Genomic DNA, 19,794 nt, shown 5'->3' with positions numbered 1-19,794 from the left:
GGCCCCAGACCTGATGCTTGTCCTGTACCCAGACTCCAGGAAAACAAATCTAATGGAAGGTAAAGGCTATACAACCCAGGGGAACAAGGAAGGATAGCCTTTGAAGTATGAACAGCTAGGTGCTTTTCAAAAGTCATTTTTTATGCATTTCCGCACCATAACAACTCAATCGGAAATTACCGAGAGGTGACATTATTCCAACTGATAGGGTTCATGGATTATTCTACAGCTGCAGATTCATTAATTCAACCAACAGATCGCTATTAGAACCTGCTATGTGTCAAGCACTGTTCTGAGTTCCAGCAATAACACAGTACAGCTATAATCACAACAGACAACAGTCTGGATCTGCCCCTACGGAGCTTACATTTTAGTTGGGGGAGACGGACAGGAAGCAAGAGAGACAAATAAAATATGGGGTAGGTCAGATGCATGCCATGGAGAAAGACAAAGCAGGGAAGAGACAGGGAGTGGGGTGGGGGTACAAGGAAAGCCTTACTAAAAAGGTAGATGTCTTAGCTTGAGTTCTCCCAGAAACAGACCCCCAATCAAGGACTTGAGTGAAAGCAGCTTGTTTCAGAGGTACAGAAAACACCAGTAAGGAAGGGAGAAGTGATATAGGAGAGGAAAGGTGGCCCATAAAGGGTACATTATTAGGTCAATTCCCACAGGAGACAAATGAAGCTCAATCCTACAGGAAAACTGGAAGAAACTCTGGGAAACTGATTAGTTTCATCCCACCCATTGTGGGAAGGAGTTGGGGTATAAATATCCCAACAGTCATTGCTCCTGGGTTGCTCCTAGGCTAAGGCTCCATGCCTTAGCACTTTGTGGGTGGTGTGGAGAGCCCTTGGAAACAGATGCAGATCTGGCCACTGGAAGATGTCTAGAGCACACTTAAAAGTTCAAGTCACGTGGGCCTTGTTTGAGGTTTGAGTAAGACCTGCAGGAAGGAGGGAAGGAGGAGGGGAACCACGTAGATATCTGGGGGCGGGGGGAAATGACTCAGGTAGAGGAACAGCCCACATGGAGACTCTGAGGTGCCCACTGTTAATTTCAAGCAGACACTGCAATACTGCAGTTGGAACATCTAAGAACTTCTCATTTGGAGCTGCTCCCTGCAGTCCATTAGAGCAAAGATGCCCAGCATGGGGCCAAATATGGCTCTTTTCCCACCCCAAACTAGACCAGAGTGCCCATCACCTGCCTGCCACTCCCAGCACATCAATCACTCCTTTGACATGTCTTTATTGAATGCCAGGCACCATGCTAGGCACAGGGAATAAAACAGTGACCAGAACTGACGGAGTCCCTGCCCTACGGAGCCCACCTTGTCACTGAAGCTGCATGTCAGTGAAACTGATCCTTTTACATTCCACTAAAAGAACTTCAAGGAACTAAAGCATCATGTAGACTTTGGGACAAAGAGACCACAGGTATGGACCCAGCCTCACTAGGTCCTTGGCTCTCCTTTGAGTCCTGTCCGCTACTTGGGGCCAGGTAAAATCCTCCTAGATTCATCCTTGTCTCCGGCACAAAATCCATGAGGCATTCATTCTCTGGGTTTCTGGCTATTCGTTTGTTCATTCAACAAACATTATTGGGAACCTGTGAGCCAGGCGCTGGGCTCGGTGCTAAGGACATGACTGAGAACAACACACCCTTACCTGGTGGAAGATACAGTCTAATGGGATCATGGAGCTACACCTGGAAAAATTTGAATGCCCTGAATTTAGGACATTTAAAGGAAGTGGTTGAGCTAGATGTTGTTGAAGGAAAAGATGACAACAATAGATAACATCACTTGAGACTTTCTATGGGCTTAGTGTTTTTATATGCTATCTCTTTCAGTTCTCATCACCGCTTTGTGAAATGGGTACTAATAAAATCCATGGAGCAGGTAAAGAAACAAGCTTCAGGAGCTTAGGCAATACACCCAAGGACAAGCAGCTAGAAAGTGGCTGGGGCTGGAACTGAGGGCCACAGTCTCCAAAGGCTTACCCTTAATCCACATAACACTGTGCTGTCCCCACTACATCTTTGACTTATTTTACAAAATGTTGACAATGTCCTTGAAGCACAAATCCAGGTGTTACCCACGTACTGAAAAGAGCATTAGAAGTAAAGCAATTGGAGGGCTTTAGAACACGGGGGCAGTTCACTGGGCCTCTCTGAAGCAACTGGGAAAGGCAGGACTGGAGCAGGCAGGGGCTGCACCACATGGGCACGGGAAGAGTGACAAGAAGGCCAAGTGGCTGCACTCAGCAGGACTTAACTGAGACCAAAGCTCAATTGCACTCAGCCGACCGAATACGGTTCCCAATGAATACACAGCAGACAGCCTTGTTAGCTACAAGAGGTACCATTCTCATGCCGGCTACTGAGCTGAGCATTGCATAATAAATGAGAACCTCTCCTTCTATAGTGCTCACATGGGGAAAGAGTGAGTCAACAAGATGGGAGATTAAAATACTCGGCACAAGATGAATGCTGAGCCCTCGGCAGCAAAATCAACACTGCCACCCTGGGAGTTCTGCTGCTGAGTTCCCAGAGCTAGAAGAAGATGCGTGTGGGAAACGCAGGGAAGGCCAAACATTCCCTAAATCTGCAGCTTCATCTAAAAACTCTATCCCCGCCCCCCCCCCCAATCCTACAGAAAGGGAGCAGGACAGACCCTGGCTGGCTTCCTTTGCTGGGTAGCTTGTTGATTTCATCTTGCTTTTTACAAGAGCAGTGTTTTATGGTGGTTAAGTGTGCAGACTCTGGAGCCAGCTGTCCTGGGGGTGAAGCCCTTCTCTGCCACTTGCTAGCTATGTGACCTTGGGCAAGTTACTTAACCTCCTTGTGCCTTGGGTTCCTCAATCACAAAGTGGGGGTAGAGACAGTACCTACCTCATAGGGTTGTTAAGGTGGTTAAATGAGTTAATCAGGTACCTGGTAAATAACAAGTGCTCATAATTGTCAGTTACTATTATCTACCATAATACTCCAGTGTGAAATTAAGAATAAATCTAAAAAGATTTATGAAAGCTAGTCAGTTTGAGCCCAGCCGCCTGAAATGGATTATCCATTCAAAATTGCAACAGGCTCCAAAGGAGGCATTGAAAATCACTACTAATATAATCACCATCTCCTCTAAGCTTGAAGAGGATGCCTTGAATGTTCACATACATAGTTTTAAAGTTTGGGGAAAAACAGAGACCCTGGTTAGAGACATCCCACCACCACCTCCAGCTCCAACTGAGTTGTATTAGACCTTGAGAAGGCCATAGCTGCACGATACAAGGAGCAAGGACAGAGGCCATGCCTTGGAACACACTCACCTTTCTCACCACAAAGCTTATGTCATGCAGAACTGATTTGGGGCTGCCACTTTGTTCCTCTGGGCCAGCCACTCCCTGGGCTGATGGACTGCACTCCCTATAAGCCTCCAGCCTTTGCCTCTTGAAAAAATGCTTTTTCTGGTTCTGTACTTTCTTCAGGTCACTTTTCCTGCTGGCTTCTTGCTCCCATGTCAAGGTGGCATTTGCTAAAAGCAAGACATCATCTGGGTCTTCCGGTTTGGTGATGTAAGATGGGGGGCTTTTATCTATGAGAATTGTCTAAGATTAAAGAGACAAAATTAACTGGGAAGATGTCATCCATTTGCAAGAATCATCCCAATATATCTTTTAATGACCCCAAATCACAACCTTGACAATTCTACCTAGGACATCTAGGAAAGAGATTCTGAAATTATTCCCCCAGGAGAAGCTGCAGCAGAAATAGTCCACTAGCTCATACTATCTGGGACAAATGCCTCTTTAACTACATGGTCCGTGTGGTTGGTGCCTGAGCTGAGTCTGTACAGGTGATGTACAAGCAGAGGTGAGGGAGGGGGGAATGGAAGAGAGAATTCTAGCAGAGGGCACAGCATAGGCAAAAGCAAGGAAGCATGCAAATGCACGGTTTGTTGGGATGAGAGGCACGAAGCTATCAATTCAGGATTACAGAGGCACAGAGCTCAAGGTAGGAAGGGGACAGGAAATGAGGAGGAGACAACACTGAGGACCCACTGATGGAGGGCTTGAGTTCAGCCCTGCAGGAGACAAGGGGACAAGGATTTTGAGCAGGTGAGTTTCAGCGGTCAGGCCTATAATTTAACGGCTCTCTAGGGGCTGAGTGCAACATGGATTGGAGGAGGGCAATGTTGGAAAAAGGAGGATTGGTTTATAAGTCACTGTGATAGTTCAGCCAGAGAGGATAGAGGCCCTGAATGAAGGTGAGGGCAATAGAGACAGAGTGAAGGTCGAAGATTCAAGAAATGCCATCCTTCATCTAGTCAAGGAAGGACCTTTGATGGTTTTCTGATACCAGAATATGTACAGTTAATGTGATGGTGTTGATTCCTGTGTTTTGTTCAAAAGTGATGAGCCAACAGTGCACCTTCCAATCCGATCTTATAACGGTGCCTCTTACAATGGAGGGAGTCAGGAGGTGACTCAACAGGGCTCTTGACTGGTTGGATGTGGAAGGTAAGTGATCAGCGGGGTGCAGGAACCAAGGATGCTTAAGAGCACTTCCAGATTTCTGACGTGGGTGAAAAAGATCACTCACTCAATTCATAGATGTCTGAACATGCTATTCTGGAATGCCCTTCTCCTTTTCCTCTCCTCACCAGAACTGCAAAATCACTTCATGTGCCCTTCTCGCATGTCACTTATATCCTTACCATGCATAGAAATTACTAGGGCACCTGGTCCTATTCTGGAACGGAGAAGACTTTTCTTAAGGGAAAAGACCCTTATATTTCCTTACATTTGCATTTCCCACATGCCTTGTATATAGGGAGCACACTGCAAGTCTCTGATGAATGAATAAATGAATAAAGGGAACAGATGACTACATAAATGCGGTGCCCCCACCACCCTCTTCATCACTTCCGTCACCACACCCATCACTGGACAATCTAGGTAAAGGGGGACTGACTGAGTGCAAAGCCTACTCCTGGAACAACTTGAGACTTATGGCTCGGATAAAGAGTAGAGGCTCAGGAAGATCATCTCCACCTACAGAGGCTCTTTCTCATTTTCCTACAAGTGAAGACTACCTATAAAACTGTGCCTGCTCCCTCTTCCAAGCGCATTTATCAACCCAACTCTGAATGGATATCCTTCTTCCAATGTCAAACCAACAAGTGACCCAGACCCCCAAGGGGGCATCCCCCTATCTGAGCATTTTTCCCACCCACAAATGAGATCTCTCTTCCCAACTCACCCAGTGTTAGTTATACCTTCATTCTCCTTAGAGAGACATTGACTTCGGCCACTGCTTTGACCGAGAAAGGCAAGACTGCAATTGAAAACTTCATTACGTTAAACATGGTAATCACACTAAATGCCTGAAGAAAAAAAAGAGAGAGGTGAGGGTTTAGGATGGGAGGCTGCCTTGGCTCTAAACCATTATATCCATGGTGGTAAAGCTCACTGAGATGAGAAACGGTGGCACAGTCGGGATTCACAAAGGAACGATTTTTTCGTTTCATGGCTCAGAAACCACAGGCTGGCACATTAGGGACAGCAGCATCTTAATCTATTCTGCTTTTGGATTTTCACCAAAATGGTGGGAAATATATCCTCTTATCTCTGTTGATCCAGAGGGAGAAGGTCTGAGGCAGACCATCACCTAAACACATTTGAAAACTTCCGTCTGTACCACATCCTTATTCGAACCTAGACCATTCACTCACAACCCTATACTGATTTTCCTAGCTCATTCCCTGCTCTCAGTTCCTTGGAGGCATCTGACTCTTTAGAGCTAAAGCATCTTCCTCTATACCACAGCCAGCCCCAACGATGAAGGCAGAAGTTTCCCTGGAAGGTCCTGCTTCCCTCTGCTAGCTGCTGGAGAGCAACCTCTGGTTCTCCTACTCCCAGGACCTGAACTTCATGCCGTGCCTCCCCACACACCAAGGCCAGATTTGAGAACCTTTATTCACCTGCAGTTCCCCCCCCAAAATCACCTCCTTTCTTCACTGGGGCCTTTCCCATTGAGCCCTGCCTAGTGCGTAGTTAATATCGTATAGTCTCGGAGAAGACACGTTCCTCCCTTCTGTTGGCACCCCAGGGATACTTGATCTCACCCCTCAGACTTCATCTCTCATCTGACTTGTAATTAGCAGCCTCTCCCTATAGCCACCCATTGAAGAAATTAATAACACAACTTCTTTCAACAATCCTGAGCGATCCTGCCTGCTGTTGAATGGGCCCCATGGTCAGGGCCCTAGGCTTGTAACTAATCCTAGTTACTTTGTTAAGAGGGTGATGAAGGATGTTCCCATCACATGTGGTCCTAAATACATCCCCAAAGGGAACTCAACTCTCCCAGGTCCCAAAGTACTACAGTGGCTCAGGAAGCCCAGGCCTTGTTTGACAGAGTACCTGGGCTATCCGATGGGACCAAGCATCCTGGGGATGACCTTTCACTAACAGTCCTAGCAGAAGAAGTGACTACAGAGAATTCTGAATCCAAAGAAATCAGAGCATTGCATTCAGGGAATTTGGTTTGGGTCTAGATTTCTTCTAAACCACTGTGTTAGAAAATATTAAGTATGTGAGCTCAGTTAGTTTTCAAATTGATTTGCTTGATGTGTTGCTGGAGAAAGAAATACATTTTTGTTTGGGATCATAGAAAGCAGCCACAATCACTGGGCAGCATCCCGTCAGGCTTCAGTACATCCCTGCCGTTCATTTGGGTTCACGGCTGGGTTCGAGGCCCTAGAATATGTGAGAGTAAACTGCGCATGAGCTACGACCTGCTGAACAGCCTGAGAAAATAACAGCACCTCACCAAGAAAAACAGGGCAGCAATGAGATTAACAGTCCCACAAATGATGGCCCCGTGAGAACATCCTGGCCTGGCAAGCATCACCCCTCCTTTTCCCTTGAGATGCTAATTTGGGGTACAATTCTTCCTCTGTGTGCTTTACCTAATGCTGCACTTGCTCATTTCCTTCTCTCTCTCTCTCTCTCTCTCTTTTATTCTCTTGCCTTCATTGACTTCCTCCAACTATTTGCCCTGCAGACACTTGGTTAATATCTTAGCTATTTTGTTTGACTTTTTCTCTTTTTGGCAGCTGGCCAATACAGGGATGGCCTCAGTACCATGTTCTAACCAGCTCAGCAACCAACTAGCCCATAGCTGTTTCTTTCTTAAGCAGGAGCCATTTTCCTTTTAGCTCAGCATTTCTTTTCCTTTGCATGCTCAGGTCTCCTTGTAAAAAACATGAACATCTAACATTCATCCCAATTCTCGCTCTGAGGCTTTCAACACACATTTGCCTGGCCTGGATGACAATCTGGCTAATAAGAACAGCAAACACTTGTACAGCCATTAGGAGCCAGGGATGCTTCCGTGTGTAGAGTCAGCATTTAAACAAGACAGACCCGGCTTCTAAGCCCAGACTCCAATCCCAGCACCACTACCTTTCTTGATACCTACAATTCCTCCCACTGAGAGAATGTTCTCAAACTCTCTTTTTTCTCATATATATGAATAAGACACCCAAGTGCTCTCTTTGTTTCAATTTTTTTCCCAAATGAAAAATTGTGTTCCCATATTAACTACTACCCCTGCCCTGCCATGGACTGGGGAAAGATCGTGGCTGGGATCTCCCGGGCTCCTTGCCAGCCCGAGCACTTTTTTCTAAAAGTTGCATTTGAATTCCGGCACAGTCCGGCCTGCTGTGATTGGGTGTTCTGATGCCAGCGTCCAGCAAAGGGAGTGACGGGCTTCCCACCTGGGAAGTGCTGGGATACAAGAGAGGGCAGATGCAGAGATGGTTCTTACCACAGGGGCAGTGAGCTTGTGTCCCAGGAGGATGTGGCAGGTGAATGTCAGCACAACGGCTATGGTGGACACAATGGGGGCCAGGGCTGAGTTTCCACTCTGGACAAATCCAGCTTTTTCCAGTAATTTCCATTCCCTCCTTCTTATATCTGCAAAATTGGAAACAGCCCACGGTGGTCTTAGTTTGCATGTCAAGCACCAGCATTAAGTAATGTATTAGCCCTGCCTGATCCTCCTCCACATGAGTGGCAGTTTAGATGACAGGAAAAACAGAAAGCCCCCAGCACAAACCCAGCATGTTCTAGGAGCTCAGTCCATGTCAGCTGCCATAACTGAGTGGTTCCCAAGGTCCCTTCCAGTCCTGATACTCTGTGTATCATAAACTCAGATGCCTAGGGGGGCCAGGCACATACTTTAAATGAAGGGAGTGGGCAGAATGTAAGGCCAGAGGGAGGGCATGGAGTGTGGCAGAAGGGGGAACACGTGCCTCCAGGAAAGGGACAGCCACTTCCCAGTGCGAGGGAGCCTGGCGTTACCAGACCTTGAACCCTTCCAAAGCCTGAGATCCAGATTTTTATGACACATCTCCATACTTTTAAATGTTAGGAAATGATTGAAAAAAACCTTTTAAATACTGCAGAGAACAAATAAAACATATGCTGGCCTGAAGACTGCCAGATGGGGGCCCCTGGCCAGTGTCCCAAGGACAGCCACAAAAATTCAAGAGCATTTCTCCCTCTCCCCCGTGGAGCTTCCCTTGGCTTCTCTGTGGCTCTTTCCCCATTTTACCTTATACAGTCATGAATTCACGTGTTCACTCACTCATCCAGTTTTAATCTGATGTCTACTACAAGCCAGACGCTCTGCTTGGTGCTGGGGAATATAGGGGTCAACAGGGTCTCAACCCTCTTCCAGTGGGGGAGATAGACAGTAAGGAAATAAACAGATAATTACAAGTTGGGTTGGGTGATATAAAAGAAATGAACAGAGTGAAGTGATTAAGAGGCAACAGTAGGACATGGACAAGCTTGGGACTGTGGTCCAGAAGGTCTCTTTGGGTCAGTGACTTGGAGAGGAGACCTAAAGTCAAGACAAAGTCACCATGAGTGTCCAGCAGAAGAGCATCCCAGACAGGAAACAGCAAGTGCAAAGACCCTGGGGCACAAATGAACATGGCATGTTGTTCTAGAAACAGACAGAAGGTTTGTATGGCTCGAGTGGAGTTATTAAAGGTCAGGGTAAGATGTGATGAGGTCAGGGAGGGTGCCAGGGGCCAGATCCTGTTGGACCTAACAGGCTATATGAAGGAGTTTGGATTTCATTCCAAAGACTAAATTGGAATGATCTAAGTGTGATAAGAAGCCACTAAAGATTTTCCAGCAGTGGGAGGGCAGGGTCTGATTGACATTTTTAAAAGGTCACTCTGGCTGCTGGGTGCATAATGGATTGCAGGGGGGAGGGGGAAAGTAGGGGGAGCCTTTGGAGGTTCTTGCCATAGTCCAAGAGGGAGAGGATTTGGACTGGGTAGCAGTGCAACGGAGAGAAGCAGATGGATCCCGGATATATTCTGGAGGGAGAGCCAACAAACATGGCTATTTTTGAGCTTAACAGCAGAGAACCTTTTCCTGATCACTGGTGTAGCTCCCATGGCCTTGCACATAGTAACAACGTGGTATACATTTATTATATTAAACCAACTTGAGTTAAATTGAGTTGGTTTAAATTGAATTCAGTCAAATGGAATAAAATTTAATCAAGTCAAATTAAACAGTATTGAAGTGAGTTCAGAGTGTGAGAAAGTATTTCTGGATCCTCCAAGAGGGTCCCATGGTGCTGGCTGCTGGTGTCCCAATCTGGGGCACTTCTTTTGGTGAGCCTTGAAGCGGGTTTTCTAAAGCCACTCCCTGAAGTGCAGATATCCAGCTTCAGCCCCAATTACATGCTGGTGCAGAAGTGTAAATGTAGATCCAGAGAGTCGATCGTAACAGTGGCTCAGATCATTAACCAACCACCTAAGTCTATGTCAGCAATTATGTAAATGTCCCTGCAATTAGATTTGCATTTATATTTGAATGAAATAGTCTTAATATCATCTTAAAAAGAAATGAAACTACACATGCATCCTTGCCCAAGGAATGTTGAGTCCGTGGCCATCCAAACACAATGAGCCTGCTGCAAGCGAGGAGGAGACAGACATATAAGCCTGAATGTGGGCATGGGTGTGTAGACATATTCTTGTGAAGGAAACAGCTTGAGACAGCACTTTTCCTGCTCACAATGTTTTAGTGGATTATTTTTGTAAAAGATAACTGGTCAGTGCCAGAATCCACATGCCCCAGTAAAGGTGAAAACATATGTCGCTCACCCTTGGGTTCACCAGAACAGACACCTGTGTCTGTTATAAAAATCTCCATAATCCTTTGAAAATCTTGACCTGCAGAGCAGCTCAGGGGGTCCCTGTAGCCTCCTTCTGGAACGCCCGGCCCTGGGAAGCTTAAGAACCTCTTAGAAGAGCACATTCTACAGGGTAAGTAAGCAGCTGCTCATCCTACCTCGAATGGTGTCTGTAAAAGATTTCTCCCAGGCGTACATTTTAATCAGCTTGATGCAGGTCAGAAACTCATTCATTGTCTGAACTCGCTTGTCTGTCACTGAAACTGCTGATCTTCGGAAAGCTGAATTGAGCTTAGCCATAAACATCTGAAATCAAGGTAAAATGCTCTGTTCAGAGAGAATTGCTGAGTTGCAGTTGGCCTAAAAATCCAAGGATTGGAGTTTAAGTGCCAGGAAAAGTTCTAAGAGAAGTTGGCTTGACATGCTCAGCCAAGTCCTTCCCTGGAGTTGTGGCAGCTGACGTGGGCTGGGGATGCCACTGGGGACCAGGTGGGTGATATAAATGCATGAATTGCCTGGATGCAAGGGGAGTGCTGGGGACTCTGGCAAATGAAGAAAGCAGACCCCCACACCCCAGAGAATTCACATTCACACTACACTGTGTCAACAAAAGGAAGCACACTGTGAGCACAAAGAGGGCACAGGCTTCAGGTCCATGCCCTGGAAATGAATCCTTCTGTCCACCTCAGGGAAAGGGTGTGTGCCAAATGCAAATGTAAAGCAGTGACAATAGCAAAGGCCTGCCATTACCTGGATGGGGATGAATATGACATACACAGATATCCCGATGAGAGCTGTGGGCCCCAGAATGAAAAAGGCGTATACCGCACAAACGACCATTAGGATGGGGATGGTGGCTGGCAAGGGACAAAACAAGGCAGCTTCGAACAAGGAATAGCTATCGCTTGATAGGATGTTAAGCACCTGGAAAGAAAGCACAAGGGTTCAGGATTTGGAAGAGTCAACACTTCCTCAATTGAAGGCTTTCAGGATGGCTCAGGGGTCTAAGGAGAGAAGAAGAGAAAAAATGCCTTAAAGGGGGAGGGGTTCACTGGGTGACCATAGGATGAGTTTCATGGGTCTCATTCTGGTACGACTTCGGAAAGGCCAGTCTTTTAAGACTAAGAATTCCAGCGAAGAAAGACTTAAAAGAGTAACATTACTGTCTAGGAGTGTGCTGGAGAGACACTGCTAGCTGCCTACCCTACATCTATTCTCCCCTACTTCCTGTGAACATAACTCCATTTTATTCAAGGCAGCAAGCAATGTGCCCAGCTAAAAGGCTGCATTTCCCAGCCTCCTTTGTGGAAGGAGTGCAGTCATGTGACTATGTCAAGGGCAATGACATGTAAGCCAAAGGGTTGAATGGGACTTTGGGGATGTATTCTTCAAGGGAGCCAACTCAACTTGGAAGGCACCCCCTTTTTTCTTCTCCCCTCGCTCCTACCTGGACTGCCCTCTCCCAACCTCATTTTACATAGAGTGAAAAAAATTCGTCTTGCTTGATCCAACGTTATTTTGGGTTTCCTGTTACATGCAGCTGAATCTAGTCATATTTGATACAGGATGCTTTGAACATGCTAAAAGAGTAACTGTGAGAGAAGCAAATCCTTTCTCATTCCTCACATCACCTGGGGTTCCCTTGATTAGGGAAATTTTCTTGAGTAAGTGGTAAAGATTTTATTGCTAAGGATTAGGGCTTAAGAAAATGTCAACTCTGAAGTCCACCATGGCTTTGGCACCCCAAATGCTACACAATTGGAATGACTGGATCCATCAGTCCATCAGATGTATCAAATGCCCATGGGGTGCTCTGCACTGCCTCAGTGTCCTCATTGATAGTCAAAGGGACTGGATGAAGTCACTCCCGGGCCCTGTTCCAGCTGGAACTAGTAAGCTTTTTGAAATTCTCCAGCTTGAATGGAGCCCTCCTTTCCCTGAATCTCTCCAGTGTTTTGAGTCTCCATCACCTCACTTTTCAGGGACATGGTACGTGATGGGCAGGACATGGACAAGCAAAAGGGAAGCAGGTGTTCCACCCAGGAAAAACATCTCACACAGATTCAGAAAACTCGGGACTCATTTTCTAACATTGGACTCCTTCTGGACCAGCTTACCTCGCCAACAGAGATGTGTGTCAATGTCTTGAAGGACACCAGGTTTTCGAAAACCAGGGTGGAGAGGGCCACCTTCAGCCGGATCGCCGTGCGGTAATTTACGGCCCAGGCAAGGGCCCAAAAGAGGACTTTGGTAAACTCGGTGGCAAAAAGGGCTACACACAGGCTGATGCCAACCCAGACTTCCCCGGAGGTGCTCTCAGTCTGCTGGAGGATTTGGTGAGTGAGAACCGTCTGTAAAACAGTGCAGTGGGGGGAGGAGAGGGCCACTGGGGGTTGAGGTTGGCGGAAGAGGCCTCAGATGAGGTCAGCACGCTGACTTTATGAGGCAAACCTTTTAATTAATTTCAGTGGCTGCTGCTGTGCTTGACAAAGATTAGCTTTACGAAAATTCACCCCTGAGGAGCACAAAGATAATGACAGTGTACTCAACCCACCAGCTCGTAGAGAAAGTAACTAATGACACTCTTTGCCAGGCTGGGGACCTAAGAGACAAGGCAGAGGAAGGGCCACCCCCACTCACCGGCCCCAGGGCTGCCATGATGATGCACAGGATGTTGGCAACAATATCCATCAAAACACGTGTCCTCTGGAATTTCCAGACCACTCGGCCCAGGGAGGCCTTCTCAGGACCCACCCTTTCCACCTCTTCATCCCAGAGGATTCGAAATCTGCAATGAAAGGACAGCAAGAGAAAAAGGGGTCAACCTTTCCCTGGGCTGTTTGGAGCTGCTCTGGCAGACAAACCCTTGCAAAGGTGTTTAGCCCTCCCTGCCTTGTCCCTGGCAGCGTTGTCTTCAGGCAAGCAGCACCGATTCTCCTTTCTTCTCTTCCTGGGCAGGTGGCACACAGGAAGGGCAGGGGTTATTGTCTGGACATGAGCTGGTATGACTCTGGCATTTGGGCACTTCCCAGGCCTTTGTTTCCTCCACCTACTGTCCATGTCTGCCTCAATACCAGCTCTGACAAGAAAACAGGAGCAACAGAGGAGTCAAGAGAAAAATCTCCAGTGCAGAGACGGCTCTCAGTTTCAGAGATCTGAAGGACAGCCAGTGTGACAGGAACACAGTGCTTGAAGGAGAGAGGCTGAGACAAGACACTGGGAGCCAAGGCAGGACCAAATCTTGAAGGCCCAAATCGCACAGGACCTCAGAGGCCTCGAGAAGGAGTTTAGATTTCATCCCAAGTGCACAGGAAGACACTGCAGGTTTTTAAGCCAATGTGATAAGATCATTTTGCATATCGAGAAGATCATTTGGCTGCTGGGAGAGTAATGAATTATGGGGAGCAAAGCCAAAAGCCAGACACTGCAGTAGGAGACTGGCAGCATCCAGGCGGGGCCTGGCACAGTGAAGCAGGGGATGTAAGGAAAGGTGGACACAGAGAGAAAACAAGGCTTACTGATGATTACATGTGGAGGAAAAGGGAAGGGGACTCAAGCATGGATCCCAGTTTCTGGCTTGACGAACTGTGCAGATGGAGCTTACGGAGAAGAGGAAAAGAAGAGGAGGAGAAAAATATTGTCAGGTTGGAGCTGAGGATCGAGAATGCAGCTTTAGATATAAGATGCTTATGATATCAGCATCCAGTTGGATGCTGGGCAGAGGGATTCAGAGTCTGGAAGAGAGGCATGAACTAGGGACACGTGTTATTGAGATAGTCAGCATGTATTTAGTGCTTAAGCCTTTGGAGTGGATGAGATCACCTAAGAACAGGAGATAGCACAGAAGAGAAGAGGATCTAAGCTGATGTTGGGTGGTGGAAGGAAACACCCAAAACAGATGGAGAAGTACTGGCCAGATAGGTAGAAGGAAAATTCGGTCCTCCACAGTCACTTGTATAGACCTTTTCTTTCAGTGCTTCCTGGCAACTTTCTCCAGACTGCAGATTTTGGAAATTACCAGGGCACAGATGAGGGTAAGTACAATTCTAGAAGCAATTACAAGACTATGACCAACACTCTCAGCCCTTAAAGTAAATACTCCAGGCTGTGCCCTGCGCTTCACCCCATGTGCCCAAAGATAAGGAGACTTCCAAGAGAGACAAATGCAAAGGGCTCTAAGAACTTGCCCATTGTTGAAGACTGGGTCATCAGGACCACAGAGTTCAATGCAGCTGTTAGAAAGAATGAAGTTGATATCTTTGTGCTGACATGGAAAAATCTTTATAGACTCTTGACTGAAAAGAGCAAAGTGACCCACCATTACATAGTATGCCTCATATTTTGTTTGCATTTTAAAAACATGATCTGGGCTGGCCGATTAGCTCAGTTGGTTGGAGTACGATGTTACACCACCAAGGTCAAGGGTTCAGATCTCCATACTGGTCAGCCACAAAAAACAAACAAGCAAAACAAAACAAAAACTTGTGATCTGTGAGGGGGGAGAAAGAAGATGAGGAATTGATCGGTAGAAGGTAGCAGCACAAGGTGTGTTTAATCAGAGTAGAAAAATTCGAAAAGAACCACCCCAACATTTGAACAACGCTTACCTCTAGGGAGTGGAGCAGGAGAATGGCATGAATTCTTCCACTACTTAAACTTCTGTTGTTTTAACATGTTCATAATGAATATGAATTAGGTGGGACCAGTGACGTTAATGTTTTTACAGGTCAAAATTGTCAAATATGGGCAGTTTCATTTGAATCAACCTAAATATATTTTGCAACATAAAAGTCCAATGATGAGTTTTAAGGTGAAAGAAAACATGACACCTAGAGCTGCATGCTGCAGCCAAGGTGGGGTCTGACCAGCGGAGAGCAAAGTGAGATGCCAGCCACCTTTGTCCTGATGTAGCATCAAAGTCAGCCAACACCCCTGCCAGGATGGTTCAGTCTCAGCCTGTAGCCTTCCAACCAGTCCTCTCTCCTTACCAACTGTACCTAATCCTTACTGCCCCAGAGATTGGGCCAAGAAGTTCAGGCAGTCCAACCCAAGTCTCAGAGAACAGCCACTGAAAAGGGTCACCACCACCATGGGTGTCAATTTCCACATCGGGGAAATGGGAGCATACAAAAGGGCTCTAAGGACCTAGGGTGGGCTCCTCTCCCAAGGTGACTCAAATGAGTCTTGGTACCTTTTGGCATTGGTGTCAGATGAGTCATAGGGTGACAGTGGGGGCAGGGTGTCCACAGTTAACGTGTGCTTGTAGCTTCTAATCATCATGGGAGTGAGCCAGGAAAACATGGCGAAGGAAAGCAGCCCCGCGTCGTCTACTGGGTTGGGTGCCAACCTGAAGACAAATGAGACGCTCAGTGTTCCAGGGTGTTGGGGTCATTGCCCTGACTCTCTCTCTGGCTTGGCTTTGTAACTGCAGTAGTCACCACAGCCACGCTTAGAACCTATGACTTGCACTCATTAGCCCTCTGAGTAGTTGTGTGCTGGGGCCAGCTCATGCCAGCTCGTGAGAGCTGATTGTTACATTTTTAAGAAATTTGCAAGTCAGTTGTTAAACACAGCCAACATTCAGAATTAAATTACATAAACTTTAATCAATTATCTTAAAGACAAAGGTAATCATACTCAAAATACACCCCTTCTTAGTTACCTTACTATTATCTGTGCTCCTGAGGTTATTTACATCTACTCTATCTGCGTGTGTGTGTGTGTGTGTGTGTGTGTGTGTGTGTGTGTGTATCTGGTGGAAGTACCATAGACTGGTGTGCTATGGTGCATCTCTCCCCCACTTTGCAGTCAGTGATGTCATGTTGATAGCTGGAAATTTGCCATGATGGGAGTATTTACACCATAAAAATGGATAAGCACTGCCAACCAGGAAATTTTTCCAGTGATCCAGTTGTTGAACATTTACCAATGTCTAACCCTCATGATCATTCCATGGGGAAAAAGGCACCTGCTCCATTGAGGTAGGAGAAAGCAGAGACCTGTTAGTTGACCCTTGGTGGGGTCAAGCACTTATCTTTTGCTCTCAGGAGGATGGGGAGGATTCAGAGCAGCGTGTGCTATGTGGGGTGAGGCATCCCAAGGGGCAAAAGCTAGAGGCAAACTCATGATTTATTATGAGGACTGAATGGATTAATACATGGATAGTGCTGCATAAATATTAGCTACCAGGAAAAGGAGGAAGATGGGGAGGCCAAAGGGTGGAGAAAGAGAAAGGGAAGAAAAAAGAAAGAAAGAAGAGGAAGAAGAAAAGGAAGAGGAAAGAAGGAAAAGGAAAAGAAGGGAAAAGACCATGGCTTTTGTCTTTGAGGAATTAACCATCTAAGACAGAATAAAAGTCAGAGACACAGAATATTCTCTAGCAATTACTGAGTGCTAATTTTCTATTCCATGCCCTGTAAGAGCTTTATATCTGTAGCAGATGCTGTAGACGAGCCCTTCACATCCCCTCTGATCCCAGCTGTGGAGGACAGTTTCATGCAAGCCCATGCTAACAGCATCCTGTCTCAAATGCACGCTGTGCCTCTTTTCACCATCTGTTTCAGAGCCTTCTCGGGAGCATAAGTGCAGCCCAGAATTGCAGGGGGTTGATGCTCCTGGGGGCAAACCTTAACTAATGGAATAAGGGAGCCCACCTCACATTCCTTGGGAAAATTGGACACTTCTCTGGAGGACCTAGTAGAATCCAGTCCCTCTTGCCCACAGCAGTGACATGGGTGCCACACCCCTGACTCACTCTCCCTACATCTTCCCTTCTGCTTCTTAGGATCACCTTCCAAATAAGCTACCTGCATCCAAGTTCTTGACTGATGCTCTGCTTTTGGAGAAGCCAAGCTAAGACAAGGTATTAGTCTGTTTCTTTTGCTTATAGCAAAATACCTGGAACTGGGCGATTATAATTTATTACTTACGCTTTCTGAGTCTGGGAAGTCCAAAAAGTACATCTGGTGATGGTAACAGGGATCTCACAGTGCAAGATGGTGGAAGCAGAGAGCAGAGAGAGGCCAATCTCCTCGTTCACTCTCCTTTACAGCCCTCAGAACCACACCCCTGATCACCGTTATTAATCCATTCCCTACAGCATGGTCCTACAATCTAATCACCTCTTCAAGGCCCCACCTTTCCATTACCATAACAGGTTTTCCCACCCTCCTAACAGTCACAGTGGGAACCAAGTTTCTAATGCATAAAACTTGGAGGACACAATTCAAGTTTCAGTGAGTTTAGGGGAGACATAATTCAATCCACTACAGACAATATTAATGAGGTATCGTGTGCCTGACACATAGTAAGAGTTTCCCTGAAAGGTGGCTTTCATGAGAAAGTCATGCATTTCCTCATATAGTCCTCACAACAACTCAGTGAGATGGGTTGTAGGGTAGTAGTATGATCCCATTTAATAGACGAAAACATTGAGGCACAGAGAGGTTAGAGTACTTGCCCAAAGTCTTAACAGCTGGTTAGTGTTGGAACAGGCATTCAAACCCACTGCTTATTGACTCCAGGGAACCCATCATTCTTGTAGGCACTACCCTGCATTGTCTTTCCACAAAGCAATTACAAATTGAGCTAAACGGTGGGTGGTTACAGATCTCCCAGGGCTAAGGACAATAGCCCATGCCCTCACCTTTCAACCTTCACCTTGCACCTTAGAGGGCTCAGATGTGTGCATCTCTGGTCCAGAGATGCTGGGAGAGAGCAGTGCAGTGTCGCCTCACTATAAAGGTGCCACTTGGCTTTCTGTTGCTCAGAGAACAAGCTACAGGGCCCCTTCCATGTAGAAAAGGCAGCATTTTATAATGTTACAGTTAACATAATGTTAATAACATATATAATAATATAGTATACTGCAAAAGTGACCATGTGAGCTTGGAGGTCAGGTTGCCTGAGTTCCTAACCTGGAGCCCAAAAATGACCCCATTCTTTCTCCCCATCTGCATCCCAGCCCTTGGAATGTGACCCTGCAGTTCGTTCCATCAAGAGATTGAGTCTATTTCCTCCCACCTTGAGTATGGGCTGACTTGTGGCTTGCTTTGTCCAATATAATTCAATGAAGAAAAGAGAGTGGTGCGCATGCTATGAGCCCTGCATGCTTCCACTCTTCCCTAGCCTGCTGGAACCATGTTTCTCAGCTGCCCCCATGTTGCCAGCCAACAGCCAGCCAACCTCCAGAGGCACAGCCACTTTGCTGACCAGCAGATGCATGAGTCAGCCCAGTCAAGACCAGATGAACCACCCAGCTGAGCTTGGCCCAAGATGCTCTATTTAATGGGTCACCCATAAGATTGTAAGCTAAGTAAGTGGCAGAGTTTCAAGCTGCTAAGTGTTGAGGCAGTTTGTTTAGCAAAGGCTACCTGATGAACTTTTAGGCAAGTGATGAACCTCTCTGTGCCCCAGTTTCCTCACCTATCAGATAGAGATAGTAACAGTACCTCCAGGGTGGTTGAGAAGAGTGAATGAGAAGATGTTTGTAAAGCATTTGAACAGGTCCTTGCAAATGGAAAGCTCTCCTTAAACAATAGCTATTATCTCCCTTTCAGCAAAGGATAGGCAGAGGCAGGAAATAAGTGTTTGATAAATGAATGAATGCATCGATAGGTGGATGGACAAAAGAACAAGTGTATAGAGCAGCACATGGGGAGCAGGGGCATTGCCCACTCTCCTGATGGGCTAGAAACTGCTCCTGGAGGTCCTTCCTTGCCCTCCTTTCAATCCACCTCCTGACTTACCTTGCATAGGGTCGCACTGGGATCATGGTCTTCAGGCTGGGATCATACCTCTCTGCAAAGGATCTCCGCCGGCCTCGCCGGTCCAGATCTGAGATAAGGTAGGGGCCTTCACCCACCATCCTGATGATTGTCTGGAGCCCTGGGCTCTTGGCCTAGGGACACTTTCACTCTACAGCAGAGAGATGGGGAAGGTTCACTGAAAGATGAGGACATTGGAAATGGGATCAGGCAGCCCCTATTCCACTCCCCACTTCCCTTGCTTTGACCCCTAAGAATTGCTTTCACCAATTAGCCTTTTGCATTTATGGGGGAATGTGGCCAGGAGCCCCACTATATCCTTTAACTCCACCCTGAGGCTTCCTTATTAGTAAGAACATTTGGTTCCTCTTCTTTTCCCATGTTGAATTGGCTGGAAGCAGAAGAGCCTATTGTGGGTTTTCTGTTGGGAGCCAGGCAAGGCTAAGTCCCAGCCCAGCAAAAGAGCCCCCCAAAATAGGTTTGATTTCTTTGTGTGACCCAGCATGAAGTTTGTCACACCTACACCCCTTCTTCTTCCAGGTTCCCTCAGATTCCAGAAGCTTGTGCACCCACATCCTATCCACCCCTATAGCCAGAAAACTTCCACAAAGACACTCCTCAAGACCAGCCTCATCTGGACAGGCCCACATTCCCCACACTTCTGCCACATCTGCCCCACCGAAAACCAACAACCCAGGAGGTGGAAAGGACCCTTTTTGGCATATCTGTCCAGTCCCCAAACCAATAACCTCATCTTCCAACCACATAAACCCAATTCATAGAGAATAAGCTCTAAAGGTGTTCCTAG

General features: G+C 46.7%; 1 protein-coding gene across 3 annotated transcripts in view; it reads right to left on the bottom strand.

Annotated features, from left to right (window-relative positions):
• ABCC12 (ATP binding cassette subfamily C member 12) overlaps positions 1-19,087 on the bottom strand; it is a 58,330-nt gene extending 39,243 nt beyond the window's left edge. For 2 of the 3 annotated variants that reach the window (XM_063111591.1, XM_063111590.1), the window contains exons 1-9: positions 18,969-19,087; positions 15,413-15,568; positions 12,862-13,009; positions 12,339-12,572; positions 10,972-11,145; positions 10,380-10,527; positions 7,828-7,976; positions 5,273-5,380; positions 3,324-3,602 (exon numbers count right to left, since the gene is read on the bottom strand). In XM_063111591.1, the coding sequence (XP_062967661.1) occupies positions 3,324-3,602; positions 5,273-5,380; positions 7,828-7,976; positions 10,380-10,527; positions 10,972-11,145; positions 12,339-12,572; positions 12,862-13,009; positions 15,413-15,568; positions 18,969-19,087 (1,515 nt within the window). The remainder of the gene's footprint in view (positions 1-3,323; positions 3,603-5,272; positions 5,381-7,827; positions 7,977-10,379; positions 10,528-10,971; positions 11,146-12,338; positions 12,573-12,861; positions 13,010-15,412; positions 15,569-18,968) is intronic. The other variant, XM_063111592.1, reaches the window with a different exon arrangement.
• Positions 19,088-19,794: the final 707 nt, after the last annotated feature.

Source organism: Cynocephalus volans, chromosome 10, assembly GCF_027409185.1.
Source record: "Cynocephalus volans isolate mCynVol1 chromosome 10, mCynVol1.pri, whole genome shotgun sequence".
NCBI lineage: Eukaryota > Metazoa > Chordata > Mammalia > Dermoptera > Cynocephalidae > Cynocephalus > Cynocephalus volans.
Note: the sequence above shows the minus strand (reverse complement) of the source record. Positions and strands in the feature narration are given on the sequence as shown.